Source organism: Argentina anserina, chromosome 1, assembly GCF_933775445.1.
Source record: "Argentina anserina chromosome 1, drPotAnse1.1, whole genome shotgun sequence".
NCBI classification, from domain to species: domain Eukaryota; kingdom Viridiplantae; phylum Streptophyta; class Magnoliopsida; order Rosales; family Rosaceae; genus Argentina; species Argentina anserina.
The window spans coordinates 9,374,402-9,398,559 of record NC_065872.1 but is presented as its reverse complement, the minus strand read 5'-3'; the positions used below and the strand labels follow the sequence as shown (position 1 = coordinate 9,398,559).

The window sequence follows — 24,158 nt, the reverse complement described above, 5'->3', positions numbered from 1 at the left end:
TGTTTCTGATTGGTTCTTATATGTAGAAGAATAAAAGGGTTGGCCTTTTGGTGAAGTTGGAGTTAGAGTCGTCAATTATGGAAAAGACCTCCGTCGACTCAATTAAGAGCTCGATCGCCGCAGACTCATTCCAATATATCAATTAAAACCTCCATTAATGTATGCATCCGTCCCCTCCTCAAATGTGAAGAAGTGAAGAACGTGTGACGAAATGGTCTTGATTTCGACCAGTTCAAGCGATAATTAGCCTCATTCCTTCGATGATCTCCTACCTACACTCTTCAATTTTCATAGTCGTTGCGCTGTTTATTTAGCAATCGACTTCTTCGAGTCTTTGCGTCGCATAGTTTATCACTTTATCATGAGCATGCATGAAATCATGTCTGCAACTTTTCATCTTCACTCCATCATTCTCATCTTCCTCCTAATTATTCCCCTTTGCCATCCACTTTCCTTCAGTATCAATCACTTCGACGAAACTACAACTAAGATCCTCTACGAGGGTGATGCAGCTCCTTCTTCCAACGGTTCAGGAATCATTGAGCTCAACACAGCAGATTTTTGCCGTGTTGGCCGGGCTACCCATGCAGAGCCGTTGCACTTGTGGGAAGGGTCATCACTTGCTGCAGACTTCACCACCAACTTCTCCTTTGTGGTCGACACTCTTAACCAAAGCTTTGCTGATGGATTCGTCTTCTACCTCGCTCCAGTCCACTACCCTATTCCACCTAACTCCGCAGGTCAAGACCTAGGCTTGTACAACACCACCACTCGTTTTGCAGAGTCCAACCAGCTTGTGACGGTGGAGTTCGACACTCTGTCCAACCCCTGGGATCCGCCGGGGCCGCACATCGGGATCAATGACAAGACCATCTCCTCAGTTGTTCATGCAAGCTGGGATCCTAAACTCCACAGTGGCAAAGAATGTCGTGCGAGGATAACATACAATGCGACTACCAACAACCTCATTTTGTTGTGGACATACGAGCAGAGTTTGGCAGCAGAGTTCTCTTCCCTTTCACTTAATATTGACCTCAGAAAGTCGCTCCCCGAGTGGGTTACAATCAGATTCTCATCTGCTACAGGCCTTCTCTTTGAGCGGCATGTTATAAGTTCATGGGAATTCAGTAGTTCAGATATAGAGTCCGGTGCGAGCCGACGGAGGATAGACTTGAATATCAGGGTCACTGCAGCAGCAGCAGTTCTTCTCTTGATTTTGATGCTTTGTGTGGCGTACTGGTGGGTGGTACGAAAGCGGATGAAGAGGGCTCGTGGATATGGAAATGAGGAAGATGACACCTCCAGTGTTGCTTCAGATATTCAGATATTAGCCTTGCCGAGACAATTTACTTATCAAGAACTAGTTGCAGCCACCAATGGATTTGCAAACGACAGAAGGCTAGGCCAAGGAGGATCAGGACAAGTTTATAAAGGGATCATACAAGATCTAGGTTGTGCAGTTGCTGTGAAGAGAATATTTGCACAATCCGACAAGAACTATGAGAAAATCTTCATCAACGAAGCCAGGATCATAAGCCGCATCATACATAAAAGCTTAGTGCAGTTTATTGGATGGTGTCATGAGCAAGGCGAATGCTTGCTTGTATATGCATACATGCCAAACAGCAGCCTCGACACACATCTATTTGGCCCTAAAGCAACTTTACAATGGGAGTTCAGGTATAGAATAGCTCAAGGCTTGGCCTCTGCTCTTCATTATCTACACGAGGATGCAGAGCAGTGCGTCCTTCACAGAGATATCAAATCGGCTAATATTCTGTTGGACAACGATTTCAGTACTAAACTTGGTGATTTCGGGATCGCTAAGCTCGTGGATCCACGGCTAAGGACTCAAAATACAGGTGTTGTAGGGACCTTTGGATATATGGCCCCGGAATATATTGCTCAAGGGAGGGCAAGCAAAGAATCAGACATGTTTAGCTTTGGAGTTGTGGCCTTCGAAATCGCTTGTGGAATGAGGACTTACCAGGACGGAGAGTTCCATCTACCGCTTTATATCAGGGTCTGGCATTTGTACCTTTCAGGAAATATTCTGGATGCAGCAGATGAGAGATTGGGTGTGGATTTTGATCAAAATGAAATGGAGTGCTTGTTGATGGTTGGTTTATGGTGCTGTAACCCCAACAGCAAAGAAAGGCCAAAAGCAGGACAAGTGATGAAGGTTCTCCAGCTTGAAGCACCATTGCCAAATCTTCCACATATTATGCCCCATTACCCAATGCATCAATCGCAGCGACAAACTCAATCTGGTTCCTCGCAGTCGCAGTTATCCCTAACTTCTAGCTTGAACATAGTAGGTCGTTAAATCATGTATAATGACTGCCATAATGCCATTGAACTACTGGATCAAACTACTTTTCAAATGAATCTCTGAAAATTTCTCTTATTGATTGCTCGTTTTCTTATCATATGCAAAGGGAAAAACCGTAAAATGCTGGTTTCCAAATTTCCACCAATTCTGAATTCCGATACCAAGAAATTATGAATATAGGCAGACGTCTGGGGAAGAAGGTAGATTAAGATCAAAATAACAACCCCAGAGTCTGCAATCAGAAATGATACAGGGAAAAATTACACACATAGACCAATCTGCAATCAAGTTAGACCAGTGAATCCCACCACCAACAACCCATACATAAAAATTTGTAATAAGCACACAGAAATCAAAGCCAAAGAGAAGAAGACACTCAGCTTTTTGATTTGGAATGCTTTACAAGCCAATCAATAACCGAGTCTATGTTGGTGGAATTCTTGCATGAGATCATGAAGCAACATACTTCTCTATCAGTAATTGACTGCAGTCCCCTGCATAACACAATACACTTTTCAGTTCAATGACTGACGGATAATCAGATATAAGGGAGACGTAAATTATAATAAGACAGTATACCACTAAATCCAAGGATGTGCCTTACATTTCATCAGTCAAAGCTTGTTTACTCAAAGCTCCCGGTTTGTCAATCTTGTTACCCAGGATCAGCAATGGGATACCATTAAGTGAGGATTTGCTAAGCAAATCATGAAGCTCCCCTTTTGAGATGCTCAAGTTATCAAGATCAGCAGCATCAACAACATAGCTACAGGAAAGAACAAGTTATACAACTACGTGAGTCCTTATCATAAATTGATTCAACATACTTGAAGTATGGGGCCATGGTGGTAAAGTTTTTCTGGATTTATGGTCTCATGTTTTGCAAAGAGACAACTTGCTAATATGTACCATACTACAACCAAAAGAATCCTAGAAAATTAACAGGGTATACATAACACATGATTTGGCCACTGCCACTTATATTGTTGTGATTCCTTAAAATGGACAAGTGGAAAGGTCTTTTTACTTGAAGATGTAATAATACGTGGCTAGCTAGAAGATTTTCAAAGTTCAAGTTCTTCTATAAGTAAAGCTGATTGAGATGGGACATACACTATAGCAGAAACTGCACGACAGTATCGCTCCCACATGCTACGAAACCTGGGTTGACCACCAAGATCCCACAACTTTATTGTAACGTTGCCTTTGGTTACCTTTTTCATATTGAATCCTACCTGAAAATTGAATCATTTGCACACACTGTCATTAAGTACTCCAAATCAACAGGATAATTATAAGTCACAGAACTTGATAAGAGGTACGAGAATTTGGTGGAAGAATAAATGTTTACAAGAAAACCAACATAAATTACAACCATCAAACTTACCGTAGGGATCATGTCCTCACTGTATCCGCCCGTCTAAAAGAAAATGGAAGTTTTTAATGAATCAGCCACAAGTAACAAAAGGAACGAACACTAATTCATAGGCATTGTGAAATGTACTTACTGCAACAACATTTACAAGAGAAGTCTTTCCAGCATTCTGAAGTCCTATCAAGGATAACTCCATTTCCTGCTTGAAAAAGAGGCTGTAATCACATGTACAATAAAGTAAGTGCAGGCAATGTGAATAGCTAATAGGTTCATATCATATGAAACAAAACAAACAAAAAATACAAGAGAGACGTTGCCAATAACTTAAGTCATCAAAGAAAAGAAAAGTTGCTCCCTAGTAAAGGTATTTACATCTCTGCAAGCATAAGTGCATTAGTTCTTTGGTTCATCAAGTACATTTCATTCAATGCCTCAGTCACGAAGACACAAGTCTTTGATTTGATCATTATAAAAGCACAACCAATAAAGCCCAAAATTTAAAAATCAAACTTTATCAAAATCAATACTTCATTTATCTATTCCTCAAACTTACTAATGTGAAATGCATAACCTTACACATCGAAAAAAAAAAAACTCCAACTGTCCAACAGTATGGGATGACATTTAATCGGATGCAGAAGTAAAGTAAATACAGTGCATATTAAACATGTGCTAATGATCTCATAGGCAAGAAAGAGCAAAATGTAGAGACGTAATACTGTTTGCAGATAATAATAAAAAGGATTTCTATATAGCTATTCCCAATATAGACTCCACAGCGCAGACTAAAGGTTTATTTATCCTAAATTCATATTTGGATGATTACTCCATCAAGTGTTAGCAGCTTAGATGGTACCTACTTATAACATTTGGAAAACTACTCTAAATCTAAAAGCACTAAACAAATATAATTCGGCAAGGTAAGAAATCGACCCTGTTCCCACCATACACCAATCATTTAGCAGCAGAAATCAAGCTACTATCAGACTTGAAAAACCACCATTGTCTGAAAAAAGCAGCTAAACAGAACACTACACAAAAAACATATAGGACATCACTCTCGACCCGCTTCATACTTTACTTCACCAATTCAAACCAATAAAAAATTGACCCCCACCATCCCGAAACCCACAAGATACAAATCATACAATCTGCACTACTCTATAATCCACCCAACAATGCCGTAATCCGAGCTTTGAACAACTCATCACAACATCAATTTGATCATCAAACAATGTCAACCGAAATCGAAACACAATTGTTCCGAAACGCAACTCAAGAGCAGCATAACAACCCAATCTTCAGCTTCTCATTCACAAAGCCAAACCTCAAGACTGCCTCTTTCAATCCCAAAACACAAAATCCAAACACAATCCTAGGAACAACAAAAAATAACCCGAAACAAATGCACCAGTTCTGGACTAAACTCCAATCTCAAAACTCTAGAATCTTATATGACAAAACTGAAATGACAGAAACCGAAGTAAACAGAAGTTACATACCTACGGAGCCAATTGAGAAAGGCCTCCCACAAACCCATTTGAGGAATCCAAAGAGCCAACAGTGTAGAGAGAGAGAGAGAGAGATTTTTTATTTTTTTGGATTTGGAGAAGAAAAAAGCTTCAACCTTTTCCCTCCCTACTCTCTTCTTCTGCTCTGTTTTATTTTCTTACCAACAATGAATCCCACTATAAATATGATTCATCACCCATTTCGCATTTTCCCTTTTTTTTTGTCTTTAATCACAATATTAGATCTTGACCGTCGGAGTCCGAGTGGGGCCCAGAGATTATGGACGGTTGGAAATTCGTTAGAAAACTAACCTACGGCTGACCGCTTGATATGGTTAGGAGGGGCCAATCAGAGGAAGATTCCACCCTGTCGTAGTTTTGTGATTGCGTGTCACTCATTGGGTGGCCATCATTGAACGTGGCGGAGGCGTACTGGGCGGCGGTAGTGGTCCATGTGACCGAGGTGTGAGGAAGTCTCGGGTAGGAGAAGGAGCCCAATGGATATGTAATTTGTTAATATCTAGCCCAACATGAGTGGCCCAAGATAAGAGTGAATGACGCGGCTCTAATGACCAATCTTCATTTGCCTAGTGAACTCATGCACTTCGAGAAGGATAAATAGTGTACGGTTCTATCTCGATAAATGAATTTTCAATATGTTAATAACTTTGATTAAGTAATAATTTTCTCCGTTTTCAACTCGAGACCGGATGTGGAATTTTGCTAAATGCATAAGATAAATTGTTCAAAATATTTTCATAATATCAAAGAAAAATATTTTGAGGCCTAGGGAACTAGAAGCCCTGTGCGACAACACGGTTGGCACAGCCTCCCCCCAAAACGGTGGTCTAGCCAGATTCTGGTTTCTATATTAGCAGGGGTGGACCTAGGTGTATGATAACGTGGACTCAAGTCCACCCACATTATGGGCAAAAAAAAATCTTTTACTATCTTATATATATGTATAGTAGGGCTTCTAGAGTTCTAGTTTATACATTAGTAATATTAGTAATGTACAAATGATTTTACATAATTGACAAAAAAAAAGCCCTCACTCTCTTTGGTTGATCATGATGGTGCCTATTGCAATGACGGACTAGCGAACTCGTCACTCTTTCTCTCTTGCAGTTCGTCTTATTGAGTTTCTTCAATTTGTAGACTTAATTCTAATGTAATTAATTAAATTTTAATTTTAAACATTGGAGTAAAGAACTTAAGATAGGATAATATCTAAGGTAGGTATTCATTGGTTTATTTATGTGTATATAGCAGAACGTGTAACATACTCTAGTAGAAGATTGAAGATTTATCGAGCCGTAGAGTTAATTCTTGTATTTTGTTGTATTTGAATAATTAGCTCTTACATTACTACCCTAATTATTAGGTCTATCTTTCTTTGTTTCAATTAATAAAGTCCTCCAGCACCGCCGCAAAATTTTTCGTTACAAAGTTAAGTCCACCCGGTGTTTGATTCCTAGTTCCGCCACCGTATATTAGGATGAAATCATTGAAAATGTATGTACTAATAATGTGTCTGCTCTTGCCAAACCACCTGTATCAACAGTCGACGGCATACGGATTAATCATTTGGGTCACGGCCGGTTGTGCATCGTTGCATGCATAGAAGATCAACACGTACCTTCGCTCAAAGCAGAAAATGGAAAACAATAGACAAGAAGTTTACCAGTAAGCGAGAGAGAGATAAAAGCCAACTCCCAAGTTCAAGTCATTGCCTTTGCTGAAAGATAGACTTGTGCAGAAAGATCGATAAGCAATCTCTCCACTTTAGGTAACCATAAAATATCGCCCACTGATTCGTTACTTCTCTTCTCAATCTAATTTTGGCCGCAAGCTATTCTTGCCTTAGTCACCAAGTCAGACCAAGGATTTATCCTTTTCAGAGGAAGGAGAAAAGGTAGCCAAAAGAGAACGTTGAGTTTCTTTCATTACTTCCGTTTTGCAGCAAATCCGAAACACCATTTGATCGAGTTCAGTTATGTCTATCCCAAATGGTGTTCTTCTCTACTTCGTTTTCTTCTTGGCCTTGACACCTTTGCTTTCACCGAAATTGGTTGTGCATGGGGAGAGCAACACGAAGAGACCGGATCTTTTGCGCCACCTAAAGAAGAGTTTTTTTTACCAACAGTCCCTTAATTCTGGTGTACCTACCAATGTGATACCTCAACTCTTAATCATACCAATGTGATACCCAGACTCTAGTATTGCTATCATTGAAGTACTTCCGTCAGTTTTTTTCAACTTCTCCGTCATCTTGGTGACGTGGCAAGTACGTGAGGCCCACAAAGAGGGTTAAAAGACAAAATCAACCCCATCTGAGAGGAGCAATGTTTTTCCCGCCCTTTACCTTGAGAAAGACATCCAACAATTCCAATTTTAGCGCCAATTTTCCATCCATACTCCTTAATTTGTGTCTCTTATCTAAACTAAAGAACTACCGCCAACCAGTCGACCACAATCTGATAAAACTTAGATCAATCTCATTTTCTATTTTTACCCTAGCACTTGTTAAACTAAAAGAATAAATATAGAAATTTATATGGAACATCTCATTTCTACAATCTCATAAGAATATAGAAACACATAACTTAATGAAATTCAAATACATGTTTAAGTACCATTAGTTCTTACAAGCAAAAATCATGGCAGATCAACATAAAAGGTGGCAACTAATGGTTCTTAAACATGTATTTGAATTTCGTTAAGTTATGTGTTTCTATATTCTTATGAGATTGTGGAAATGAGATGTTCCATATAAATTTCTATATTTATTCTGTTAGTTTAACAAGTGCTAGGGTAAAAATAGAAAATGAGATTGATCTAGGTTTTATCAGATTGTGGTCGACTGGTTGTCGGTAGTTCTTTAGTTTAGATAAGAGACACAAATTAAGGAGTATGGAGGGAAAATTGGCGCCAAAATTGGAATTGTTGGGTGTCTTTCTCAAGGTAAAGGGCGGGAAAAACATTGATCCTCTCAGATGGGGTTAATTTTGTCTTTTAACCCTCTTTGTGGGCCTCACGTACTTGCCACGTCATCAAGATGACAGAGAAGTTGAAAAAAACTGACGGAAGTACTTCACTGCTAGCAATACTAGAGTCTGGGTATCACATTGGTACGATTAAGAGTTGAGGTATCACATTGGTAGGTACACCAGAGTTGAGGGACTGTTGGTGAAAAAAACTCCCTAAAGAACTACAATGGAACTTTCAACATTGAAAGCAAGGATTACTGGGCTGTAAGTTCTAATCCTCTATTTCTTATTCATTTTAGTCAATATTGTTGGAGAAGAGAGATCTCACATCTAAGAAGTGACAAAGAAAATAAAGCTTATAACTGGGTGGATAATAACCAATTGTACCGAGGCCTTTTGTGATTAAAACTCAACACCTGTGAGGTGGCTAAGTTGGGATAATATCGGAACAGTTGGTCCACGGGCCACGCTTGTCGCTGTTTAACATGGTATCATAGCGGGTCCATCTCCAGTCGCGCCTCCAATCTGTCGTGGGACCGAGTTGGGTGTCACTTTGTCATGGGCCCAAGATGAGTGTCATTATCATGTCTCACCAAGTGTCGTTGGTTACTGGACCTTGGTTTATTTCGTCCTGGTATGTGGAATGTTAATCTGTCACGTGCAGACCTAAAAATTAAGTTGCATGTGAGGGGCGTGTTGGAGAGGAGAGATCTCACAATCTAAGAAGTGACAAAGAAAATAAAGCTTATAAGTGGGTGGATAATAACCAATTGTACCGATGCTTTTTGTGATTAAAACCCAACACCTGTGAGATAGCTAAGTTGGGACAATATCAGTACAGTTGGTCAACGGGCCACGTTTGTCGCTGTTTAACAAATATACATGATGTGTTATCAGACAGTGAGATCCATCACCATACACGCTCAAGTACATAATATATTTAACATGAAATGAGTGATAAGATGTGCATGCATGTGTATGTAATTTTGATTTATCGTGTGTTTTGTTCTCATATTTTCCAGTCTGCAGCATGTACAGGCATGAAAAAAATGGACTACATATTACTTCCTTATGATAAAGGCCTGTCTATGAGCTTGAATATTGAAACAACCCATCAACTCGGAAAAGGACTACGTTCGATTCAAAAAATGGTTGACAATAACAGCCATACAATAAACCAGGCAATTCAAGCCCCGTAAGTAATTAATTTCTTTCCATCTCACAGCATTGCATGCAGGACATATAAATTTTCATTTTTCTACTTTGAGGAACTTAGTTAAAATTCTGAAGTTGAATCGCTCTCTTTGTAAGATTACACATGACTTTCATCTTCATGTGTTGCAGATACGTAGCTCATGTTGTAATTGTAACGGTCAACTTGGTAGTAGTGTAGTACTCGTTTTGGCATTAGGTAAATTTTCTTTAATTTCTAGCATGATATATAAGCAGTAATTGCATGTCGCCTTTTTTGCTCTTTCAATTCCTTAATTTGAGGTATAACCAATCGATTTATGTACATATGCTTACATGCATGCAAAATGTAACAAAAATTCTGATTCGTGATATTGCTGTATAATCTGGTCAGCACTTCTCTTGCTGCATTGGTACCCAGGATTCGTCACGTAAGTTATTCTTCACCTTCTTCACTCTCTTATTCATGTAGTTTTTACATTATGCTACTAATATCTAATATCTCTTCTCTATTCTTGTCAGTGTAATCATTATTTGCTGGATGGTAACAACTCTAGTTTGGGTATTGGCTGGTTTAGATTTCTTCTTTCACAAGTGAGTGTCTAAGACAATACAATTATATATACTTAGTGATCGACTTAACGAATCTATTCTTCAAACTTATTTTAAATGTCTTACGGTATTGTGTTTCTGAAGTTCTGTATATATGGCTAACCCAGCTTCGCAGATGACTCATGTTCAGCCCTAATGGAATTCGAACGTAATGATAACAACAATACTCTAAGCTCAATCCTGCCATGCTTGGATCCAAACAACTCAGATGCTCTGTTGGCTGAAATTGGCTCCACTATACAGAATTTCATAGATAAGGTAAAATAGTCTATTATTAATCAACTTAGCAACCAAGTGGATTTTCTTTTCACAACATATATGATATATGAGTATACTTCTGCTTTTCATGTGTACGTTGCAGTTGAATTCTAGAGTAGTAGAGTTTTCGAGGTTGCTTGGAATGGAAGAACAAAATGCTGATTTTGCACATATACGTGTCTGCAATCCTTTCTCCGGAGGACCTAAGTTCAGCTATGAACCAGACATTTGCCAACATAGTCTCTTAACAATCGAAAAATTACCAGATGTAAGTAATTAAATTACAGCTGGGTTTCTAAAAATCACTTATTCGATATTAATTACGGGTTTGCCAACATATTATTCGATATAAATGATGAAGAAAAATGAAAGAACCCTAACCTGATTTCCTTTATAAACCTTTGATTGGTTTGTGGAATTAATCCGAAGAAATTGCAGAAGCTTGATTACTACTATTGATGAAAATTCATGAGCAGGCCATAGCAGGGGTAACTTGTTACGACGACCAGGACAAGGATGCATGTAGAAGAAATGGAAGACTTCTTCCCCTTACCTACTACAATATGGCCACTGCTTACAGCCAATCCATCCAAGAGTTTCTGAATCTATATCCAACTCTGCAGAGCCTAGCTTACTGTTCATTTGTCAAGGATGGGATTTCTGAGGTCGTCAGGGATCAATGCAAGCCAATCAAGCTTGCGTTTCGACTGCTATTGGCGTCCATCCTCTCCCTTGCCATTTTCATGGTGTTTTTAGTATTGCTTCTTGTGGCAAGAGCTTTACAAGAGAAGGGTAGAGACTTCACTATATTTACCATCACCGTTCCCCCATAATTACAGAACAGGAACAAGCTAGACATGCATTATAAGGTCAGTTTGAAAAATTGCACTTCGTGTTCGTCGTGTGATATTAATTGGTTAATCTATGAAGTTGTATATAGTTCTTAGAACATCCATTGTATAGTTCTAGCATGAGTATCTTCATTATATTAATTGTATTAGCACTCAATTTTCAATCTAATTATTATGTAGTATTGTAGTTGTGTAATGATCTAACCACCATACAAACATGCATGGTCTTATTTTTGCGCGCAGTTAGTAAACATTCATATATTACATCTTACAAATATCCCAATTAGTGTTTCCTCTTTCCAAATGATGGAGGTATTGATGCAAAACCAGCCGCTAAATACTATTTTCCTTCTAAACTATGATATTCGGACTGAAATGATTGTTTGGTTGGGAGGGTGAAGAGAAAGAGATACACCTAATGACATGCAATACAGGACATTAATCATTTATCAATGTGCTGGACAAACTTCTACCAAACAACTAATTAATATATGAAATGCAATTATGTTCAGATGGTATCCATATGATACATTATGCTTACTCAGTCCTCCTTATGAATGGAAATGATGTATTACTCCCCAAGAGTCAAAAAGGAGTATGTGTTTACTTTGATAAAAGCTAATTTCGGTGGGCACTTTTTAGAGGAAAAATAAGTAACAATTACCGTAACCATACCAAGAGTCGAATCGAGAACCTCCATACAAAGATTCGAATCGTGATGACAATGATTTGAACTCTAACTCCAATTCAATTTTGGTAGTCGTAGAAGAGAAAGTGTATTGTTCTTTTAATATAATTTAAGAACCATCTTCTTATCACGCCCGTGCGTCACTTTAAACATAGATCTCAATCCAACATTTCACACTCTTTGGAGTCTTTCTCCATCTTGTATGTCGTGGATTTTAACTTAGCTAAATCAAGTAATAATATATTCACTTAAGATTTAACATTATTTTTAGGGAAAATGATTCGGTGCTCGTACGTGCTCAGACACCATCCAATATTATAATATTAGAGTTCAATATCAGCCAATCAGATCATGGAAACAAACATTTATGTTAACTTGTCTTTAACGGCCAATTTGAACGTTAAGTTAGACATTGAATAAAAAAATATTAAAGAGAGTGATAGCTACTGTTATGGGAATTTGGATCCCAACCAGCTGGCATCATTTTCAACCCTATACAGATTTTCTTTTGCTATTCTTTCTTTTTTCAATTTCTTTTTCCTAATCTGTTCTTTGAAAACAACATTACTTACAATTATTAAGAAAATGCATTAACTACCTTTCAGAAAAAGGAAATGCATGAATAAGAGAAAAATTTTGGTTTTTTATATCTTTAATAAATTACATAACTTGTATGAAAAAATTTCAATTAAAACTGCATTACTTGCATAAATTAAACAACAAATAAATACTTTAATTCCACTATAAAAAAATACTTTTACTTTTTTGAACAAAAAGATCGAATACTACATTGAAGTTCATGCACCTTTTGTACACTTTTCTTTTTATCAAACATTAAGATAATGTCCTAATTTATAGTTATAGATAAATTTTATCATCCTTTTACTTCTAACCTTAACTAGAAAAACTTGAAGAGCTAATTAACCATATCTAATAATAAGTGGACAAATGTCCATTTTGTAAAGCAACACAAACGTAGCATGCATGTACTTAACTAAGTACATAAAATCATAAATAACAAACGACAAACCATACGGGTTTCCGAATTTATCACGTACGATCGTTAATCTTATTACAAAAAATAGTTATATCATTAAAATTACTCGGAATTTTATCCTCATTATACACTTTATTATTATGGATCAATTGTAATTGTCATATAACCCAAAATTCATTATTTAATACGTCAACCACATTAACTTTGTAATCATTAGTTTTCGTCTAAGTTTAGTGATTTATCATGCTTTTACGATCAAACCTAAGATACTCATGGTTATTAAAATTAATAGATTAAAACAATATATTTCAAACTCATTTCAATTATAATCTCTAAATATTTTGTGCCTAGATTATAATTTTGAGCTAAAAAAACAAATGTCATAAAATAAATAAATAAAATATATAATAAACTCTGGAGCTTTTTGGAAAGCTGTACTTAATTTTTTTTTAATTTATTTGGGCGGAGCCCAAGTTGAAGAGGTTTTACAATAATTTTTCTCCAATCTATTATTGTTTTGCACATATTTTAAAGTAAAACTCATTTGTAGCTAACATAAGCCTTTTGATTTAACAGACACGTGAGTGGCATACCGCTCGTGTGCACACTCGAAGGTGCATCGGCTTACCGCAGTAGGTATTGAAGCCAATGCCGACATGGTTTGGCTTGACAAGCACGTAATGATGATCTATGTATTGTCGCTTACGAGTGTAACTATTTCATATGAATTTTATCTATAAAATTTCTTATATAAATCAAAAAGATTCTCAAGAAGAACATCATTTAAATTCACAATTGTTTGAACATCCAACATATCCGAGGTTTTTCTTTATGCAAAAGAAAGAACAAAAAAATCCATGATAAAATCTTGAGGTAGTTTACTTCAAAGAAAAAATATTGAAGTTAGTAATTATGTTTATTTACAATGAATAAAACAAAATACATCCTACCTTATACAAAAAAAAAAGAAAAAAAAAAGGTCACTAAGATGGAGACCCTGCTAGTTGTTGGTTGTGATTGAAATTTAAATTTGGGTGGGGAGAGAATGATTTTAGTGAAATTTTTACCTTTTTTTCTTTCTTGGAAAACTAACTAACAGAGTTAACAGGCACATGGTTGGTGCCCATACTCCACCAGAGCACTGAATAAGCTCCATGTTTTTAGAAGTTCATACGTTTTTAACCGACAATATTTAGACAAAATCAAGATAATTGTAACATTGAAATGATGTCTCAGCAAACGTGTCTTGGAGTATATATTCTCTCTCTCTCTCTCTCTAAACCCTTTCCGAGAGAGCAGCAAATTGTGAGATACATGCCCTGTCCGGCAGCGTGCATTAACGGCGTCGTCGTCGGACAATACAAGAGAAGGGATCTCGTGTCCCATCAAATAGGATCCAGCTGAAGGAGCTGTTGTAGGGTGACGATGTCATGATTGATGGATCTCGAATGGTGTGAAGTGGACAGACAACGGTGGGTAGGTGGTAGAGAGGCAGGGAGGCTGTCGTTTCTTGATGAGAGCGTACTTCCTAGTGAGTAGTTTGTGGTGGCGGCGAGGCGTTGGAGCCTTGGAGGTCACCTAAGAGTGACGACGGTGTGTGGCCGGTGCGAAAATCTACCTTTCTTAGGCTGGTTTGGAGTGGTCTGATTTGGCTTCGGAAGTTGTGCTTGAATCTGAGTAAGACGAGAAGCGTGGTGCCCCGGAGCATGGGTCGGTGGTTGAATGGTTGGTGGTGGTGGTGGAATGCCATGGGAGAAGGCGACGATTTGGTGGCGACATGGATGCTGCAACATGCAACAGGGGCTTGGATTTGCTAGGTTTGGGTTATGGGCTTTGGCCCATGATCCATTTTATTTATTTTTTATGCTATTTTTATTTTTATGCATTTTATCTTTAGTGCTATGTGGTGTTATACCACCAATAAGACCTTACTATCTTTTGGTAAGGCATAATGGGATTGGTTCCGGTCTATGCACCTCGTGTGCCCTATGTCCCTTAGGTAGGTGGCGCGTCGTTTGCTTTGTCAAATGATCGCAACCTTCTAGTGGTAGAATGAAACTAAATGTGGTCGGAGTCTTTTTCCAGCGGCAACATAAGCTGTATTGTTGGACATTATGATATGTTTTCGTGTTACATATCTATTGATCTTTCCATTATGTCACCGCTGTGACAAAGCAAATGGTGTCGACATTAGCGTAGTACTTTTTGTTAGTTAGTGTTTTTGTTAGATACTTGTTTGAAGTGATTTTTAATATTATTTCAAGTCTTTGTAATTAGGAAGTTCAGGTTTTACGTCCCTCTTATATTCGACCGATTCATTAATGAAAACTTAAAAGTAACCGCACCAGCCCATTATTCCCAAAAAAAAAAAAAATGATGTCTCGGCAATTTTCGTATACTGCATCCGGTGGGATGATCGATCAACATAACTGCTAGCAGTGCACGCCGGGTGGCCGACTGATATATACCCCTATTGAATCAACGATCGATATTTCTGTCTAGAATCCTAAAAATTTCTTGTCTAGAATTTATACTTTCGTCTTCTTTGTCCGATTCGAAAAAAGAAATATCTGATTGACATGTCTTTTTTTTTTGGTCAAATAGAATAGTAGAATAGTACATGGTGTAGTAGACCATGTATCAAACATGGTGTAGTGGAATAGTAGCTGTTAATTGTTAATCATTTCGGCAGTGAGCATTTCAGATTTTCAGGTATACTCTTCAAGAGAGTACAGAACATTGAGAACAATATATCATTATCCTTCGAATTCGATAGCTAGAGTGAATCCCACACTATTAATGGCGACCCTTTAAAATCAGCTGTCACTGGATTATTCACCATTCTCCTCAAGCAATCAATTCACAATTCTAGCAAATATCAAACCAGCTTAGAAAAAATAAAAGGGAAAAAATCCAACTTATCAAAAGCTTCCAGATATATATATATATATATATATATATATATATATATATATATATATATATTTCTGTATCTCAAAGACACGAACCAGAAAAGACCTTTGGTCCCTAGTCAACATCCTCAACCGTTCAACCCCAGATCCATCTGAAGCTAAAGTATACCCTGCCCTACTTCTTATGTGCTCCTGTGGACTGCTGTATGCTTTGGATTGATCGCTTGGTCTTCCAAATTTGTTAGTGCAGCAACATCAGTAGCAGAGCCCAAGTCTGGAAATTGAGCATTAACTGATGCTTAAAAGGATTTCAGGTAAGTCTTTTTAGTTCACTGTGATCAGCTTAGAGTTTGTGGGTGATGAAAGTTGAGATCTTTGTTCTGTTTTTTGGCAAACCCATGTTTGGATTCCGTTTTTCTTGGAATTGTTTAACATTTTGACTGTTTATGTGGTTATGTCATGCTGGGTCTGGATTCTGATATTCAAGTTTTGAGCTTTAGTTTGATTCAATCTGTTACTGAAATCGTGGTGTGGTGTGTGTGTTTGATTTTGTGTGTGAATTCCTGGATGTTGCATTTGCACTTTTGCTCTTGGTTACAGAATTGCATTGATGGGAATAACTGTCTTGAGTTTTGATAAATTCAGTTTGATTTACTTAATTTCTGATTGTTAAGGATAGTTTTGTGGTTGCTTAACACACTTGCAGGCCGTGTATCAATCAATCATGCCTTTAAGTTTTAGTAAATTGACTACTTCTAAGGTTGCTAGAGTCATAGCTTGTGCTGTCTGTTATAAACTTTGGTAACATCGAATACTTTTGTGCATTATAGGTTTGCCTGGCTTTTACTTATGGTTGGTTGGGTTTTATTGGATATCCATAGGTTGCATTTTGTTAATTGCAGCATTATCTTGGAGAGTATAAAAAGGAAGAGAAAATGAGGATGAGGAACAAATACAGGAAACCAACCACTTTGCGTTGCTATGCAGGGAGCAGATGTTCGATATCTGCTGCATTGTGGAGCTTGTTAGGATGTCTTCTTATGTTTTATCTCTACTCCGTAGTTCACCAGAGGAATCGGATTGGCAGAGAAATTGAATTTCGAGCTAGTCACCACCCACAATTACATGAACTTGAAAAGGTGGAAGAGGAAACTATCCACATTCCTCCACCAAGAAAACGTTCTCCACGTGCTGCAAAAAGAAAACCTAAGCGACCCACCACAATAATTGATGAGTTTCTTGATGAGAATTCTCAAATCCGGCATGTATTTTTTCCTGACCAGAAGCTTGTGATAGATCCATTGAATGCTGGGAATGATAGCTATTACTATTATCCTGGAAGGATTTGGTTGGATACTGAAGGAAATCCTATTCAAGCCCATGGAGGTGGTATGCTGTATGATGAAAAATCAGGAACATATTATTGGTATGGGGAGTATAAAGATGGGCCGACATATCATGCTCACAAAAAGGGAGCTGCCCGGGTCAGTTCTCTTCTATGCCTGTGGATTGTTTTATACATAGCTATTAGATGCAATTGCAATCAGATAACCTTTTCAACATTTTTCTTTTTGCATTCGTTTAGATGCATTATGTTTATGCAGCTCTTACTAATTGTAGATGATCATTGAATATGTGATAGTTTCTCTTTGAATAATTTAACCTTGAATAGTAGTTTAGCCCAGGCACTACATTTCTTGATTTTTTTTTTTTGGTTACATACATTTCTTGATATTTAGTCCATAAGGAATCTAGTTTCTAGCATCTACACAAAGTGTTGTTAATTTCATCTGATTTGATTACCCCCACATGCAAGAAATACATTATGAGGTCAAATTCCACTCATAGTTTTTACTATAACTGTTAGTTCAATCTAGTCGGGCAGTATACATTATTAAATCTTCATGTCATGCTTTCTTGGTATAAGATTTTGTAGATTCAATTTTCCTTTTTGGGCTATCACATGCCAACACTAATGGCTAAATTTCCCAAGAAGCAGAGTGGTCTGGAGTACGAATAGTAATAACGCGTTGTTGTTTCTTAGATTAGAAGTCAGAAGTAAGCACTACTTGGTTAGGTTCCTTTAGAATAAATTTGAAAACATCAGTTAAGATTGTAACAATCTGAACACTTCCACTACATCATGACCCCTTTTGAAATTGCACAAAGGACATTACTCATAATAGAGAATGTAATTGCCTCTTTATATAGAGAATGCACACAACTGTTGGTGACTTGGGATCAGATGTGCATTCTCTGTTCTTTTATTATGGGCTGCTCACTAGGATGCTATTGGGCTTCAGGGCAGATCAGGGTCTTTTTTCAGATTTATCAGTTTGATGAGTTCTGTTCCAAAGTGCATTGTTCTATTATAATTTAAGATCCTACAAGTTTTGGTACTTAGCCCATGAATATCATGTAGGTATATGGAAACGCCAATTGCTAACCTCTTACCCAACTGATAGCCCTTCCGAGCCTTTACTAAATTGCAGAAGTTTTTTTAAGCCCTAAATCTTATTCTTCCACAACTTAATCTCAGATTGATGTTGTGGTCAGTGAGGTTGTGCTTTGTAATGTGTAATGGAACTGTCTAGATTTATCCTTTTGAATTTTTAGTCAACCTAAAACCCTGAAAAGGGTTTGCAGTTGCATTGAAGTCACCAGCCTTTTGTTTTCTTGGCCATTATACAAGAGTTTCTTTAATAAAAGTAGTCCCCATAGATGATTTATAGTCATAAAATTGAGTCGCATTCTAATTGGCTGTCTCCATTTGATGATGGGTAAGCATTCTTTTTGTTCATGGTGAGGCCATTGCTGATATGAGCCTGGTTAAAGATCTGTCATCAGATTCATGAGGTAAAGAACTGAATCGATTTACCTAAAGACTGATGAGAACTATCCCACATAGAGTGTGATATGAAAACTCCATCTTGTTCATGTTGGAAAGAATGGTAATATTTGGCTACAGTTCAATATTTGTTTGTGAGAGCAAAATAATTTATGAGCAGTGTGTTTGAACTAGATGGTTCAGTCATTTGAATGTGGGTTTCAGGGTTTTATAAGTTCATTTCTTTACAACTGCTGCTATGTTATCCAGTAACCTTTTTTTAAAAGTTATATCCAGTAACCCATTGTGTTGTAAAGTTCATTCCTATTAATAGAATTCAGTAGTTTAATTGTTAACTTTTTGTCTTTTCTGCAGGTTGACATCTTAGGAGTCGGTTGTTATTCTTCCAAGGACTTATGGAAATGGAACAATGAAGGTATTGTACTGGCAGCAGAGAAAACAAACGAAACACATGATCTCCACGAGTTGAATGTTCTTGAGAGGCCAAAGGTGATCTACAATCACAAGACAGCAAAGTATGTAATGTGGATGCATATTGATGATGTCAACTACACCAAAGCTTCTGTTGGCGTTGCCATCAGTGATTACCCAACTGGTCCTTTTGATTATCTCTATAGCAAACGACCTCATGGATTTGAAAGTAGGGACATGACAATCTTCAAAGATGATGACGGTATGGCATATCTTATATACTCCTCTGAGGACAATAGTGAACTTCACATCGGACCTCTAACTGAAGATTATCTGGATGTGACAAACATTGTGAGAAGAATTCTTGTTGGACAGCACCGGGAAGCCCCAGCTCTGTTTAAGCATGATGGGACTTATTACATGATCACTTCAGGCTGCACGGGATGGGCACCAAATGAAGCACTGGCTCACGCAGCAGAGTCTCCCATGGGGGCATGGGAGACTATGGGAAACCCCTGCATAGGAGGGAACAAAATGTCTCGACTAACAACATTTTTCGCTCAGAGTACATTTGTGATACCTTTACCAGGATTTCCTGGTTCATTTATTTTCATGGCGGATCGTTGGAACCCCGCAGACTTGAGAGACTCGAGATATGTATGGTTGCCCTTGATCATAGGAGGGCCGGTTGATCGGCCCCTTGATTACAATTTCGGGTTCCCTTTGTGGTCAAGGGTGTCCATATATTGGCATAGGAAGTGGAAACTTCCTCAGGGTTGGAGCGGGTGGAAAAAGATATAGGTCGTCTTTGTTTCATCTGTGTACCATACGTGAAGTATGGTTATTCTTTCACTGGCTTGCCATTGATTGTTGTATTACTGTACATTAACAGCGTTTGCTTATAGTTCACTTCAGAGGAGTGTAGATGATATACAATGCCACTTGGCTCATCTTTGTTTAGATTTGTGTTCATACTAGCTTTGAGCCTCTAGCCAAGAGTGTCACTATTGGGTGAGCAGTCTTTTTCACAAATGCTCAATCAGGCTGAAGCAATCAGCCTTACGCAAAATGGTAACTATTTTCGAAGTAACAATGACCAGATCCTATGCTTCAAGCATTGATCAAAGTGATATTTGGTACAAAAGAAACAATTAAAGTGATATTTTGAAATGAAATATAATATATGTGGACGTTTATTTATAAAAAATTCTGAAAATCTTTGCAAGCGTAAATAAAAATCAAAAGCACATAGCTGATTAGTATCTCTGGCAATCTACATAAAATGTTGGTCTGTCAAGCCATATCCTAGAGTCTTATCACCATTCACTGAGCAAGCACGACCATGTTCGGACCATGAAGCAACATGACTTCATCTGGTAAAGCATAGTACACACTCGGACTCAGGTAGTCGTGCTCAACTTCTCCAGCATCACTTAGATCCTCTTGATTTTTGAAAATGTTCCTGTTTCAGAGAAGTATGTACTTTGCGTTCCACTGCCAAGCTGCTGGCCAAGGGCCTGAGGATTTGACAGCTCAATACCCTGTAAAGAAAAATGGCAATTGGTGGTGAGAATGAGCTCTTTAAAGTTTAATAAATGGGAAAGCATGCAAAAAGTTGCAAGAAAACTGTCTTTAAGGTTCAAAAAAGAGTGAAGGAAAACCTGCACAGGAGTAAATGCCAAACTTGAAGTCAGTCCAGATGTAGCACCACCACCACCGCTTCCATAATTGTTGACCTTAAACCTGAGCGGAATATGCAGCTCACGATATCAGATTGAGAAGAAACACCTCATACTTGATCATAAAAAGGTGACTAAACATTGTAATGTAAAGCAGCAAGAAAAGGTTTACTTTTTAGCAACTTTTGCAGCAAGTTTGCTCTGACCCATCGACACACGCAGCTTGCCACTCCCAGCCTGGCCAAGCATTCCATAACCTTCACCGAGTCCATCACCTATCATCAAGGAACACAAGAAATACTCAAATAAGATTTGATTCATAATTAAGAGAAGTTACACTTTTATGCATCCCAATTATTCATGAAACTAGAGCACATGTTCGGAAGCCATAATGTCAGGAAAGGGGGCAACTGATAAAAGGCCTTGTTCACACGCACATATAGATCTATAGATTTACATCTGCATATCATTTTTACGTATCTTCTCTTCCAGTAGATTTTCACAGAATCATGTGAAAATGTAATGTCACTTTATTTATTCTATTTTTGTTAAACAAAACAAAAAGGCCATCCCACAAGAGGGCAAGCACCATAGAAGTTGCATTATGATCTGTGTATGTCAAAGTTGTTCCCGATTATAGTGACTTCCACAAAAATGTAGAAGACAAATTTGCATGTGTTGCAATTACTTAAAGAAAGAAGACAGAAGATTACCTAAGGAACTCTCTTCAGGTATGCCAAACTGCATCCTGTTTGCAAGCTTCCTCATGTCTGTTATGGCATATCTGTAAAAGTAAACATTAGTATGAAATTCATATATTACTAAAAATGAGGCGTACAACAATAGAAATGCAGCATACCTTTCTTTCATCTTCCTGAGTCGACGTCCACCTCTTTTCTTTTTAGGTTCAGAATCTGGAACTGGAAGTGGCTTAGGCTGTTTTGCAGGGGGAAGCTCCTGCCACTTCTCAATTTTCTTACGGATTTCCTCTCGGAATGCCTTTCCGGTATTCCCGGATGGATCTCCTCTTGTAGAATCCACCCGTGCTGCAAGGGTTGCCTTTGCAGCCAATAGCCGACCAGCACGCATCCTAAGAGCTGGCGGTGTAGTTTGGAATATTTCTGTCTCCTCAACATAACCAATACGATATTGTGATGTTGCAGAGGAAAACCCAGCAAGGTTTTTTTTCTTAGAACCAAGAAGCTGAACATTACAAGCAGGCATTTTAGATAAAGCACCAAGACCGCCAGCTGTGCCCATAAGTTTCGCCGCAACAGCAGTCCCAACAATAGCAGACAGATTTGGTGCAATAAAACCCATTCTACTTTCTACAAAATCAAGAACCTTTTTCTTTGCTGAATCGAGAGCAAGGGCTCGATCACATGCATCAACTATTTTCTCAAGGACGTCCTCTGGAAGTGGCTTTCCACTTGTAGTTGAAGCTGTAACTGAAACAACCATGATGGTTGCTGAAGGTAATAGTCCCTCCAGATCAACAAGTGTTACATCCATTTCATTCCCAATTTTCTGAACAACTCGGGCGTAATCAATTGGATGATGAACAAGTGACTCAAGCTCTGGAAATTTTGGCCGGTACTTGTCACGAATAAAATTGTGGATGATTACAAGTTCATTCTCAATGTCAACTGACAAAGCATTACAGTCCACAATCAACTGATATTCTGGATCATCTTCCAGAATTATTGCATGATTCGACATATCAGAACCCATACTAAGTGCACCTTCCACTTTCTGCAATTTACAGACCATACTCCCATTACCTACATGTCAATATGCACATTCCAGTAATAAAATAGAAATATAAAAAAGAGCAGGGAGAGCATAGGGTAATAAAATCACAAACTTAAACACTCTGATTTTTTTAAATCATATTTTTGCTTTCATCATGAGATATATGGAGCAGCGAACACATACATGTGATATAACTCAATCTATTCAAAGTTTAGATAGTTTTTTTGGCTTCTTATTCTACTCTCATACAAGATATCTCTAATTCCTTCACTGCTTCTATTTCCTTTAATTAAAACAAAAGCATCATCCTATATGTGAAGTTACATTCAACTTAAAAAAAACATTCCAACAAGTACATAGATAATAATAAATGAGCAATCAAATAGCGAAACAATAGAGTTCAGGCATATAGAGGACTTATAAAGTTTTGGAGACAACACATTTTCCGAGAATACGTTTAAGGGTCGATCTGAAACACACCTGCATTATATCAGCAAATCTTTGTGATTTCTGCAATTTCGAAACACTATCCAGATCATCATAGTTGAGCGTCTCCAAGTCTGCCAGCTCCCCATCAATCTCTTCCTCCATGTTCGCAACACCACCATCATCTTCGACCTGAAAAAAATCAAGATATAAAGTTAGCTTAAAGATCAAGACAGATACAAACTCTCAATTCTCATTGGAAAACAAAAAAGAAAAGGCACCAAAAAACTCACAGGAGCATCGGCTTCGTTGTCAGATAGCTCATCAAGGTCAGCAAGAAACGAATCGGCCAGCGTCGCCTGAAATTCACGCAAAGGAAAAAGTCTCAACTAATTGTATAGATTGCTACAACCTTTGGTAAACTCAACGCAGCTCAGAAATTAATTAATACATCAACCCACATAAATATACTCACCATTATTTCAGGCTCAAGAAGCTTCCGGCGAGGAGTTCCTACAGATTGAAACGTAGAATAAGAACACTTGATCAAAACTAAACCCTAATTACGAACAGGAATTCATCACTAAAAAGCAAAAATCAAATCCAGCGATAGAATATAAGCAAAAGCTATGTATATAGCTGAAAACAAACACAGATTTCTAGAAGCGAAGGTTAGAGACTTTCAATTCATCAGCTAAAATGGATAGAAGATTGAAATAAATAGAAGACGAAATCGAAATACTAAGAGAGAAATCAGAAATTTGAGACCTAAGATATGGGAAGTACCTGGAGGACCGGCGCCGATTGAAGAGCAAATCGGAGGGAGTGACTGAATTCTGGAGTTTCTTCTAACAATAAGAAGAAGAAGAAGAAGAAGAAGAAGAAGAAGAAGAAGAAGAGGGCGGTTTGGAGGTGAGGTGGGCTTGGATCTCCGGGTTTTGTTGTTCGGGTGGGCATTAGGCTTTTTCGGGCCCAGTACAGTTTTGGGCCAATAACACATGGGGTGAATGCAGCAGGACGAATCTTTGGATTAGGGGTTTTCTTCTCGTGGAGAGCAAATTATTCGAAGAGGATTAGAGCTCCTTGGTTCAAGGATGAATCTTTGGAACATCATCTAGATCACGGATTTAGCTCCAAGGGGACAGTTTTTAATGAGGCACTTCATTGGATCGAGGAGTTTGTTGAGCCTAGAATGTCATGGCTTCCTCTTAATGAGCCAAGCAGTGAAATAGCCGTGCTTGTGTTTGATCGATCTGGTCAATGATATGAGTAGTATCGGAAACTTCGATTGCCAATATTAAATCACTTCTGGAGAATTTGCCCCG

The 24,158-nt window shown here is 38.0% G+C and overlaps 5 protein-coding genes across 9 annotated transcripts; 3 read left to right on the top strand and 2 right to left on the bottom strand.

The window, feature by feature from the left end:
• Positions 1–367: 367 nt before the first annotated feature.
• LOC126800523 (L-type lectin-domain containing receptor kinase IX.1-like) lies at positions 368–2,389 on the top strand. The gene has a single exon (XM_050528248.1). It carries the CDS (start codon positions 368–370, stop codon positions 2,324–2,326), a length of 1,959 nt encoding a protein of 652 aa, XP_050384205.1. The 3' UTR covers positions 2,327–2,389.
• A 64-nt stretch (positions 2,390–2,453) lies between these two features.
• On the bottom strand, positions 2,454–5,348 carry LOC126801499 (ADP-ribosylation factor-like protein 8a). Its single transcript, XM_050529242.1, has 6 exons — positions 5,210–5,348; positions 3,841–3,922; positions 3,720–3,752; positions 3,446–3,567; positions 2,937–3,098; positions 2,454–2,826 (listed from the first exon to the last, which is right to left on the bottom strand). The coding sequence occupies exons 1-6, from the start codon at positions 5,245–5,247 to the stop codon at positions 2,709–2,711; spliced, it is 555 nt and encodes a 184-aa protein (XP_050385199.1). The 5' UTR covers positions 5,248–5,348; the 3' UTR covers positions 2,454–2,708.
• Positions 5,349–9,257: 3,909 nt separating this feature from the next.
• On the top strand, positions 9,258–11,102 carry LOC126801308 (uncharacterized). Its single transcript, XM_050528794.1, has 7 exons — positions 9,258–9,389; positions 9,553–9,619; positions 9,794–9,830; positions 9,922–9,993; positions 10,119–10,269; positions 10,373–10,537; positions 10,746–11,102. The coding sequence occupies exons 1-7, from the start codon at positions 9,258–9,260 to the stop codon at positions 11,100–11,102; spliced, it is 981 nt and encodes a 326-aa protein (XP_050384751.1).
• Positions 11,103–15,575: 4,473 nt separating this feature from the next.
• Positions 15,576–19,990, top strand: LOC126784775 (uncharacterized). 4 transcript variants are annotated; one of them, XM_050510292.1, is made up of 3 exons: positions 15,576–16,031; positions 16,620–17,201; positions 18,920–19,990. In XM_050510292.1, exons 2-3 carry the CDS (start codon positions 16,653–16,655, stop codon positions 19,775–19,777), a joined length of 1,407 nt encoding a protein of 468 aa, XP_050366249.1. In that variant the 5' UTR covers positions 15,576–16,031; positions 16,620–16,652; the 3' UTR covers positions 19,778–19,990. The 4 variants fall into 4 exon arrangements, with proteins under 4 accessions (XP_050366249.1, XP_050366258.1, XP_050366241.1 ...); XM_050510301.1 differs by having other exon boundaries at positions 16,599–17,201; XM_050510284.1 differs by having other exon boundaries at positions 16,548–17,201.
• A 139-nt stretch (positions 19,991–20,129) lies between these two features.
• Positions 20,130–23,700, bottom strand: LOC126784169 (U4/U6 small nuclear ribonucleoprotein Prp31 homolog). Of its 2 annotated transcripts, XM_050509655.1 has the most exons (9): positions 23,620–23,700; positions 23,309–23,346; positions 23,127–23,192; positions 22,888–23,025; positions 21,515–22,407; positions 21,369–21,439; positions 20,828–20,930; positions 20,638–20,719; positions 20,130–20,517 (listed from the first exon to the last, which is right to left on the bottom strand). In XM_050509655.1, the coding sequence occupies exons 2-9, from the start codon at positions 23,309–23,311 to the stop codon at positions 20,410–20,412; spliced, it is 1,464 nt and encodes a 487-aa protein (XP_050365612.1). In that variant the 5' UTR covers positions 23,312–23,346; positions 23,620–23,700; the 3' UTR covers positions 20,130–20,409. The 2 variants fall into 2 exon arrangements, with proteins under 2 accessions (XP_050365612.1, XP_050365619.1); XM_050509662.1 differs by lacking the exons at positions 23,127–23,192; positions 23,309–23,346; positions 23,620–23,700 and having other exon boundaries at positions 21,515–22,436.
• Between the last annotated feature and the right edge of the window lie 458 nt (positions 23,701–24,158).

Bases quoted from the DNA above. Each gene is read 5' to 3' on its own strand.
- LOC126800523 (XM_050528248.1), top strand. From the start codon at position 368: ATGCATGAAATCATGTCTGCAACTTTTCATCTTCACTCCATCATTCTC.
- LOC126801499 (XM_050529242.1), bottom strand. From the start codon at position 5,247: ATGGGTTTGTGGGAGGCCTTTCTCAATTGGCTCCGTAG. The intron at 3,923-5,209 runs GTATGTAACTTC...ATGTGATTACAG, and splicing joins TTTCTCAATTGGCTCCGTAG to CCTCTTTTTCAAGCAGGAAA. The intron at 3,753-3,840 runs GTAAGTACATTT...ATTTTCTTTTAG, and splicing joins CTCTTGTAAATGTTGTTGCA to ACGGGCGGATACAGTGAGGA.
- LOC126801308 (XM_050528794.1), top strand. From the start codon at position 9,258: ATGGACTACATATTACTTCCTTATGATAAAGGCCTGTCTATGAGCTTG. The intron at 9,620-9,793 runs GTAAATTTTCTT...TAATCTGGTCAG, and splicing joins AGTACTCGTTTTGGCATTAG to CACTTCTCTTGCTGCATTGG. The intron at 9,831-9,921 runs GTAAGTTATTCT...TATTCTTGTCAG, and splicing joins TGGTACCCAGGATTCGTCAC to TGTAATCATTATTTGCTGGA.
- LOC126784775 (XM_050510292.1), top strand. From the start codon at position 16,653: ATGAGGATGAGGAACAAATACAGGAAACCAACCACTTTGCGTTGCTAT. The intron at 17,202-18,919 runs GTCAGTTCTCTT...TCTTTTCTGCAG, and splicing joins ACAAAAAGGGAGCTGCCCGG to GTTGACATCTTAGGAGTCGG.
- LOC126784169 (XM_050509655.1), bottom strand. The intron at 23,026-23,126 runs GTGAGTTTTTTG...GATTTTTTTCAG, and splicing joins ACAACGAAGCCGATGCTCCT to GTCGAAGATGATGGTGGTGT. The intron at 20,720-20,827 runs GTAAACCTTTTC...TATTCCGCTCAG, and splicing joins GCTGCAAAAGTTGCTAAAAA to GTTTAAGGTCAACAATTATG.